The sequence below is a fragment of the Macrobrachium nipponense genome, chromosome 3 (assembly GCF_015104395.2).
Source record: "Macrobrachium nipponense isolate FS-2020 chromosome 3, ASM1510439v2, whole genome shotgun sequence".
Taxonomy (NCBI): Eukaryota; Metazoa; Arthropoda; class Malacostraca; order Decapoda; family Palaemonidae; genus Macrobrachium; species Macrobrachium nipponense.
In genome coordinates this window covers 102,381,896-102,392,629 of record NC_087202.1, presented here as the reverse complement: position 1 = coordinate 102,392,629, position 10,734 = coordinate 102,381,896, and the positions used below count along the sequence as shown (strand labels likewise).

Sequence of the window (10,734 nt, the reverse complement as noted above, 5' to 3'; positions counted from 1 at the left end):
ATGCAAAGGCAGCTTTTGAAACTGCCCTTCACGTTATCAAAATAAAAAGGCTATTTGTGGAATAATTTCATATCAGTGAAATCAACTTTTATCTATGCAAAGCCAGCCAGCTGACAAAATGTATGTACGTATATGAAAATCTAATTATGGTAGCGTTCACAGCAAGATTATCTTTCGAAATTGTAATAGTACTAATCAGGGTAGTAATAATGTTTGGGAATATACGTAACATTCATTTTCAATACACAATATCATTGTTATTCTGGTAGTAAATAATAGTTTAGAATGATCATATGTACTCTGCATTGTCAGGGGTTTGTGGCACGATGAAACAAACAAAATAAAGTTTTCCTTTTAGGCTACGTGTTTAGAAAAACATGAATAGAATCGGCTTTCCGACTTCGTATATTTTGATATTTTTAATGATACAATAACTATCATTTGTACTACTAACACGGATCTGTTGAGTCCAGTGTTACCAATTTCACATTTTTAATGCTAGCTTTCATTTCCTGAGGTAGTTAGCAAAAAAATTTTCAATCCAGCATCTGGCAGGAAAACCTGCATTTGTTTTCAAATACATCTAGCATACGTATTTTAACATCAAAACGTTGTAATGTTAAGTTTAATATTTCTTTTATTCTACTATGTTTGATATATCATGTAAGAAAAAGAACAAAATCTTGCAAAACCATTTTCAGGAATTGAACAGAATAGGTTTCGAAATGATTATGAATCATGAAACGTAATGTACAAGTACACTGTGTATGTTAGAAACATGTTTGAATCGAAAAAGAGAGCAATTGGTTGAAATTGGCTGGGTGGCATTGTTGTGTATGATGTGAATTTTTTAGCACTTTATGGAGCAAAATCTAGCAAGAAATTGCCATTCCCATTTGGCAACACTGGCCTGCCCACATTTTATGTTGCTATTGAAGTCTTGTTTGCCACGTTCTTTAAATTGTACCCATATAAACGAGTCAATTATGTGGCATCCAAAAGCCCCGATTCTTTTACTCTTGGAAAGAAGCCTAAACGTCAGATGAACGTTATTACGTGTAATATGTTAACATGTGTTGGGAAGAAAAGAGGCCCACATGAGCATGCGTATGTAGGCGTCTAGCTGTAATCCATAGGCTAGTAGGCTACATATGTACAGTAGCAGCTATACTACATATATTTTTAAGGCTAATGTTGTAAAATAACTTTGAAACTATCTTGAATTTAGTTTAAGGTGATAGTTGAAGACATATTTGGTGTTTGAACTAAAATAGGCAGTTATAAACATTGAAATAGTGGTCTTGGGTGGGTTAACTATTAAAGTAGGCAATTTTTAGCAATTTTTGAGGGGGGTACCAGGATAACACGGGTATTTACTTATCACGGGGGGTTCTGGGCCCTATCCCCCGCAATTATTGAGGCCCTACTGTACTACTGTACAGTAAATTCTATAGTACTATACTACATAAATATAATTTTACTTATTACGCCACCCAGGATTACGGCGCTGTTTGACTGGTCTAGGGCGCTGCTAACTGGTCTAGAATTTCAAAAGAAGGTGTGAAGCAGCCGTAGGCTTTAAAATCGCTTAGCGTCGAAAATCACATAACATCAGCGGCCAGGAACGGAACCCCTGCCGCTAACCACGGGCCGCCTGTAGAAGATATGTTACCATCTACAAGGGGTTAATAATTACTTCAAACAGTGTAGCAGAAGTTATAATATTGAGGAAGTGGAGCCAGTCATAAAATTCAGCCATACCAGTCCTAAGATTTTTCTCAAGGCGATTCCAAATTGCTGGGTAGTCATGTCCAATGGGAGATTTTTCCTCTTAAAAGGTAAGACAATTATTGCCAATTCATTTTACAACTATCACACAGTGGGATAGTGGAGACAAATAGCTTTATATCTGCCATTAACTTTCTTTCACAGTCACCACAAAATTCTGAAATTCTGTCTTCGTGTGATTGATTGTTTTACAGCTTTCTTTGCTATATTAACCTGTTAAGCATCACAAATACATATTACAATCGCCTGCATCTCATTATTACATCGTCTTCGATGGAGTAATACATTCTCCCTCTTTCAAGGCTGGTGCCACCCCAACTGAGTTCAGGTATACACTTTACTCCCATACAAAATGTAGGAACATTATTTGGCAATACTAAAAGCTAAATAATGGGTAAATGGCAACTTTTTTGTAATAGAAAGACAGTCTGACAGAGGATATCTACCTCTTGTTTCCCATTACTGCTGGCATTCGGTGTTGATGATTGATTTCTTTCCATTTTGATCCCATTTATCCCCTATAATGACCCTTTGCCTGAAGAGATAATATCAGTACTCAATGAAGAGACTAATGATGACTATGAGACTCCGAGTAGAAGCTCCAGTAACCAATAAGGTGTGGGATTTCAGTATAAGGAAAACCCTGTGGAGTTTTTTTTTTTTAAGTTTTTGATTAAGTCATGAAGCACATTGTACACTCGGCAAGGAAAGTTAAGATACAGTTTTTTTAAATCTTCGGACATATATTGCTCTTTAATGCCACACCTGGCATCTCTAGAAAGGGGGCGGAGCTTCAAACTCAGTGTTTGTTGCCTTCTAGATTTCCATTAACTTTACACCATAAAGATTCTGTAGAGGTCCTATATTCATATATACTTGAATGTAGAAACAGGTTCTATAGCATTCGTTAATGTTGGTTTGGTAACGTCAGTTCAGGGTAGAATATCGATCATCCTTTTCTAAAACCTACTGTGAAACCTTATTTATAAGTAATGTTTGACATTAAACTGACGTAAAATTCATAGGTAATTGAAGACGGATCTTAAACAATGAGAGAAAGTGTTTTAAAATTTGGGCAGTACTTGTGGAAATCGTGAGGAATATCACAGTAAAGAATGAAATATTATGACGAGAGAGAGAGAGAGAGAGAGAGAGAGCGTGCAAGCATAGGCCTATCGATAGAGATACTTAATTCATTATATTTCCTTTGAAAGATTAAGTGATAATATTTTTTCAAATGTTTCAAAAGTGGAGAGAGAGAGAGAGAGAGAGAGAGAGAGAGAGAGAGAGAGAGAGAGAGATGGGGAAAACACTTGGAAGAGGAAGAGAGAGAGGGAGCGCGCAAGCATAGGCCTATCTATAGAGATACTTAATTCATTATATTTATTTTGAAAGACTGAGTGATAATATTTTTTCAAATGTGTTTTAAAAGTGGAGGGAGAGAGAGAGAGAGAGAGCCAAATCTGCTTACTTGAAAGCTTAGGCCTATTTATAACAACTTAATTTCATTATATTTTCTTTGGGAGATTGAGTGGTAATATATATTTTTAATGTATGTTTTAGAAGGATCATAATATTCAAGCTAATTCTCTAAGTAATTCATACCCTAATCTTTATTTCATTCGACAGTTGCCGTAACATTCAGATTGTAGAAAGACGTGGAAAATTTCACACACAGGCTGCAGTCATTCTTGCTCTCTTGATATAGTCTGTACTTTTGAAAATCGGGTTTCATCTATAAATCATTCACAAAAAAAGCTGTGTTAAGTAAAAATAACTCACTATGTATTGCACGGGCAATTAAAGTTTTATATCGTGCAAAAAATGCTGATGTGTTGAGAGATCGTTCAGCTTCGCGGCAAAGAAAGGCAGTCGTGCAGGGCTGTAGACTACTACGAACTGATTTGTAATGGGAGCATATAGCCAGAAAATCTTTGAGCTGACATGCTACTTTAACCTTGATAAAGATTTATGTTTAAAGACAGTAGCTTTGTAAACAGCAACTGGCATTCGATCCATGTCAACGTCAAAGTAATCAAAGTGCAAAATCCGTTACGTAAGCCAGTATCCAGTGACTTGCGCTTTCCCGCTCGAAGTTCTAGGGCTCCTCCTCACATCATAGAAAACGCTCTTGCGGATGGAACTAGATTTGCTCAACCTACCTTAGCCGTTGCAACATTGAGTGCCATTGACGTCAGCTACCTTTAATCGCTTTGGAATACAAACATCAGTTTGTAGAAACTAAAATAATTGCATTCACTACTTACGATGATGCAATATATCCCCGTTCATGAGGAAAAACGAGTAAATATTGTCGTCGTGATACATAGTACTAAAATCAGAAATTCACATTCTATCTACCAGATCTCTATGAACGAATCCATCTGAGAAATTCCAATTACTTCGGACATATATCGTGTTTTTAAGTATCTGAACGGTTTTGTTTTGCAGTTTTAACTTATATGATATAATTTGCAGTATATTTTCATATTCTAGAGTAAATTTAGCGATACTATGTCTTTTCAGTAAAAACAAATGGGAAATTGGATGAACGAAAGCTAATGAAAACTGTATCTTCAGTTTTCTTGTCGAGTGTACCATAAAAGAAAAGATTTGCCAACCAGTCTCTAGATGAGTATATAAAAAGTTTGCCTAGAATATCACGTGCACTAAAATGGTATGATACAAATGTAAATGAAATTTAACAACCCATAGCTATAGTATTGGCTCTGTTTCAGGGAATAGCATACAAAATGACAATTTTTTAAACAATCTGTATTTTCCATATTTAACAAACCTTCGGTCTTAACATTAGGATAATACTAGTGAAAAGCTGGAAACCGGTAGAATTAATAAAAAAAATTGTGAGATCCAGGGACTATTGGCATCTGTACCAGGTCACGGAGTATTGTAGTTCCCAGAATGCCCTTGACGTCCCATGACCCATCAGTTACTCTTCCAACCCAGTTTAGACTGTTAGAGGGGTGGTTCGAGGTGGGCCTTATATGTTAGGACCTCAGATTTGTTAGTTATGAAAAATACAAATTGGTTAAAAATTTGTCACTTGTTCATATACGAAACAAACCTTCGGTCTTAACATTAGGACAGACTTGCTTATTGGTGGGAGGTAAGTCTCTAACCGACTGGGAGTTTTCCACCTTTATCCATTTCCGAATAGATGTATTCTAAGACAATGGACTATAACCTTTGAACCAAAGATATATGAGAATCTATTGGTTTCCCTCTCTGGGTGTTTCATACAATCCCATAGCTTACTGCATTATGGAAGGTGGAGAGCTATCCATTCTCATAAACCACTCCAGTTCCTGTACCTGGATCTATTATCATCCCACCCTCTTCCTATTATTGAGAGGAGTGTGTTGCTACTGAAAGGTATGCTATGCTCTAGATTATCTTTAATTTTTTCCCTTTCACGTTTCATGCATGTAACCTTTAGGATATAAAAATGCAAAATAAATTCTTTCCTTTTTTCTTATCCTAAATAATAAAAAATCCTGATATGTTGACACAAAAACCAATATCAATGTCAAAAAAAGAGCACATGAAAAGGATAAAAAGTAGCATAGGCTAAATGACCGCTCTGTGAGCAAGAAAATGTGATATGGGAGTGGTGATGTCTACCATAAGTGATGCTTATCATGCTAATAAGTGGGATAGCCATCCCTTTCAGTGGTTTCTGAATTCCTACTAAAGGAGGGACCAAATACGGCTCTGTCCCAACAATCTCTATGATTAACCTCAATTATAGTTTTACTTTCATTAATGAGGTAGTTTCCATTTCATGAAAGGATGGACATTGAGGCGTCTCACCAAAGATTATCATTATCATTCTCTAGACCGGATATAAGTGCCCATGTCACATTCTGATCTGGGGCTTTATAGTCTGACCTGGTCATATTATTGTTACCAGTCAGAGCTCAGGAAGTGAGCAGGCTGTCTCTTATTACCCATTCTGATGTCAATAGGGATCTACACATCTGATTAACCTTCTTTTTGGGCTAGAGGGTTTTTAATACTCTGTTCCAATGACCTATGTTTTTTGGTGAGAGAACCAATAACTTTTTGGGAAGCATGGCATGTGTCTGATATGCTAACACTCAGTAGAAAGACCATCCTTGATCATCCGGAATTTTGAAAGTACAGCAAGCAGAATTTCCTTATTATGGGAAGCCTGCGTGAACTGATTGAGCGGAAGGCAGTTGTATCATTACTTGCCAGCAGTATAAAAGTCTGGGATAAATTACTACATTCTAGAAGGTAAAGACACTTCAAAAATTCAGTGACTATATCCACTTCATGTTAGGTATTAGTGACATCTCTTCCAAGGTAAGAATCTTCATCTCTGTAGAAGTTTAAGTGGGAGTTTCTGCTTAGAGAGGGCCGAAAACACACACTGCCAGAGTTCAGCCTAAACAATGCAGTCTCCTTCTGCACTCCTATTGAAACCTATGACTCACAGAGACAGCTTAAAATGACTTTCATCATTTCAACTTGCTACCAAGAGCATTCTGCATATTTAACACATGTCCAACAACCATCCAAATTCTTGATGGCTCATGGCATTTAGTTATGAGCCATCTCCAAAGGTGTAAAGCAGATTGAGCAATTTCCTGTGGTGCAGGTGATCTGTGAGTCTTGCGTAATAGCAGCCCAGTAGTGATAAAGGGAACAAATTTTTATTAAGAACTATCTAGTGTTAGCTACCTATATCACTGCATGAACAGCAGCAATCAAAATGGCCTGACATGGTCTCAAGTAGCTTGTGTGTTCATAGTGTGCTGTTAAGTAACATGATCAATATGTAATATCCATAAAATAGTAGTATGTATGTATACATACATGGTTATTTTAAATAACAACGGAACTATTTTATTGTTGCAAATGGTTAGACCTAATGTCATATAAAGGCCTAACTAGAGCCAAGAGTTCTTACACACACATACAGATTTATAACTCAGGTATAATGTGTCCCTTTGAAATTTGATCAGAAAGTTTCAGAAAGGTGCATGATGCAAGCATACTTATATATGGTTAATGTATCTACAATAAGTGGGACTATAAACTGAACTATATTTGATTGATCTTAAAACTTCTAACAATGCTCTATCCTCCACAATAAAAAATGCAAGTTTTTAGAGCTTTCCAGTTTTTAGAATTTTGGATAAGGGATTGTAAACCTGGACAACAGTATAAACAGCTTTAAAGAACTGAGTTCTCTGGTGATCATACTTACCAATATCCAGATTATGCAAATGCTGGAGACCTGATGATGCTTGGTACAGGAGTGTATGAGGACCGATATCTGCTTTGAAATGGCCTTGAATGAAGTCTTCAAGGGTTGCACTGCATAGTTCTAGCGCAATGTAACGGAACTGGCGGCACTAAAATGGAAATTCATTAATAAGAAAATGTGTTTAAAGACCGTAACCAAATGAAACTTTACATATGTAAATTATCCTAACTTATTCAAAGAGAAGTATAGCAAGAGAATTCAACAATAAATCTAATAAATGTACATTACAAATTTATATATTGCATGGAGGATAGCTTCTACATGGGGCACAAGAATGTCATTGCTTCACTTATTCAGTGTGTCATGCTGCCTTCTATTCTTTTAACTTCTACGCAAGGTATCAAGCTTCATGAGACAAACCTGGTCTACCCACTACTGTCCTAGGCCTGGGAGTGAGTGTTTAGGTCTAGAACAGGCAGAGCCTATTTTAGGATTCTACTCTGATAATTTTGCACAATCTCATGTAGCTGTAGGGTGACAAAATTTTTCATGCTCAAAATACTGGAACTTAGCCTAAATACCATAATGGTGTCACACCTAACATTTTAATATACACAAATATATGAAACTTTCACAACTGTTATTAACTAATTTTTCTCCCATTCAAATATAAGGTGACTTTGGTGTATATTAGATAGCCCAATTTGTAGCCAACTTCAGGAAAAATAGAACAGGGGGGACCATTAAGAGTCTCTGAACTATTAGAAAGTAGATTTACAATACAACACCTCTAACAGCTTGCTACCAGATACTCTCTCCAGTATACACAAGGCTCTCCCAGTGTTAATACTACCAATCATATAAGTCCTTCCAAAGTTTCAGTAAGTTTATATATACCCACACATTATATGCATTGACACTAACAAAAATAATTAATACAAAAAGCAGCTATAATAACACTGTACAGTACTGTACGTACATTCTATATGTCAATGAATATCTCTCAAAATGCAATGCTTATGTGATGAGAGAACTAAGTGACAATATACATAACATGATGGAGGATGTTGGGCTATGGACCTCCTGACAACACAAGAAAAGTAATTTTCAAATACCAAAACCACGGAGAACAGAAACCTCTCGTGCAACACCACGGAAATGTAAATACATATGGTAGAAAGATTTTTTACTTTGCAGATATTATTTCCAACATCTTTGTGATAAGGAAGTAGTTTTCTCTTTAATTTATCAAAATATTGATCTAGGAGTTGTGTCACTGTTACCAATATAAATTACTGGGTCTCAATTCTACTCTCACAAGGCTCTTAAACACAAAGGAGAAATTGGAATGAATGAAAAGTAAAAGGCATAAAAGGGAGTTGTTAAGAACCTCAACACCACCCTCAATGGCATGTAGTAAGTTGTAGCCCCTCTGGCTTAAGGGAGTTCTAATCCTTCTGTGATTACCGAATAGTAGTCCCCCAGTTTCACCATTTCACATTTCTGCTATCCACTTTGTGGCAGATTTTTGTGGAACGCTTCATTCACTGTAAATACTTGGTGAAGACATTTCAAAGGCACTATGGCTAGGACAAGAATGTTAAGAGGTGCCATGCACAGTAATACCCTGAACTTATGCAAGGTTAGGTTCCAGACCCCCTCGCGCAAGGGGAAGTTTCGCGTAAGTTTGGCACGGTCTCTGAAATTGCTAATAAATGCTTACTTCTAGAGTTTGAACACTAAAGATGACCCTAATTATGGTCCTTAAGTATTAGGCTAACTTTTAAATGAAATTAGTTACTGTAATTTCATTTAAAAGTTAGTTTAATATTTAAGGAGCATAATTAGGGTCATCTTTAGTGTTCAAACTCTAGAAGTAAGCATTTATTAGCAATTTCAGAGACCATGCCAAACTTACACGAAACTTTCCCTTGCGCGAGGGGGTCTGGAACCTAACCTTGCATAAGTTCAGGGTATTACTATGCATGGCACCTCTTAACATTCTTGTCTCAGCCATAGTACCTTTGAAATGTCATCACCATTACCCTTAAAGAAGGAATAACTGGTTGGTATAAAAATAGTTACAGGAACTACTATGTACATACGTATCCTTTTTTGTATGTATACTACAGTTACCCCTAATTCAAGGGATGCCTTTTTCTTTTTCTGTCAGAATAAAAGTTTTCTTTGCATCACTAGGTAAACTTCATAAGTCAGTCATAACGAAGTCACACTATTTAATAAAATAAAGAAGACATGTAAGTACATAAGTAATGTTTACAGAGGGTAAAGGTAAAATTAAATGAATTTAAAATTACAAATTAGTGTGAGAGCTAACTACGAGAGAGAGAGAGAGAGAGAGGAGGGATGGGACCACGGGATGGAGGGGACGATGAAGCGGAGAGGAGAGCAGGGATGAAGAGGAGAGGAACAGGAGGGACGAGAGAGAGGACGCGACTGAAAGAGAGAGAAGAAGGAGAGAGATACGGCCTTGGGTGGAGAGGGAGAGAGGGAGAGAGCGAGAGAGAGAGAGAGAGAGAGACGAGAGAGAGAGAGAGAGGAGAGAGAGAGAGAGGAGAGAGAGAGAAATACATATGTCATGTAGGTAAAACTCTGGAGGGGTATCATCTTTAAAAAATGTTAATGGGATCACATCTTCTGAAAGTACATTAATTGTATGTGCTGTACTTACGTAACATAGTACATACAGATATTATCAGCACTTTTCTCCGAGATTAAGAAAGTAATTTTCACAGAACGACAACTCTGATGTTTTACTAGTAGATCATCGAGTTCTTATATAGTGACTAACACTGAATTGCACACTGCCTTTGTATTATTTTCAAAAATATAAATAGCATACACATGATCTACATACTACATGATCTACGTACTGATTTTACACTTAAAAGCATGAAAACTTATACTAATTGTTGTATATTAGTATGTACTTCAGAAATTAGTTTCTGAAGGGATATCATCTTTGAAAAGTGCAGTAACTTTGTGAGTGGGTATCACATCTTATAAAAGTACATATATGCACTAACTGCATATTTATGCATGTACAAAAATAAAAATAATATATTTTTAATAAATATTCTATACAGAAAAGCTTTAAAATGTAAAAATTTGCATAATAAATTAAACATAAACACTTTTGCAGGGTTTTGCAGTGCTTCTAGAGGGTTCGTAAATCTTTGCGCTATTGTAAAAAACTCGTGTAGGATAATTAGATAAGTTCCAATGAAAAGTTTGCACTATTGTGATTTAGCGCATATCAAATCGCATAAGTTCGAGGTATTACTCTATATGAAATGAGTATTGAGAATACGTATAATTAAAACACCATTATGAATATGATTCGTTATCTTTGATTTGTCTTTTTTTTTTATTGATAAGTGGATGTGATGAGTATGACATTCTTTGAAACGTAGATGTCATCATTTTGACTCTCCGCGGAAACAGCGGTCTAAAGGACAAGACTCGGCATTGCCTCCAAAAATGTTGATGCAACCTCCTTGGGTGGTACGAGTTGAAGGTCGCTGCCTAAGCAGAACAGACCACGTCCTATGCTCGTGTAAAGGTAAAAGCAGATATGCTTTTAGAATCTGGTTTTGAGTAGATTTTATGGGTGTGACTATGATCTGTATATGACGTCGTGAACTTGTGACGAATTAGTGACGTCACTTAAC

At 36.3% G+C, this 10,734-nt stretch overlaps 1 protein-coding gene across 3 annotated transcripts in view; it reads right to left on the bottom strand.

The window, feature by feature from the left end:
- The window catches only part of LOC135221922 (serine/threonine-protein kinase/endoribonuclease IRE1-like), a gene marked incomplete at its 3' end in the record, with an annotated part of 223,076 nt that overhangs the window by 56,576 nt on the left and 155,766 nt on the right, over positions 1 to 10,734 (bottom strand). For all 3 annotated transcript variants that reach the window (XM_064259948.1, XM_064259946.1, XM_064259947.1), the window contains 1 exon segment: positions 7,043 to 7,190. In XM_064259948.1, the coding sequence (XP_064116018.1) occupies positions 7,043 to 7,190 (148 nt within the window).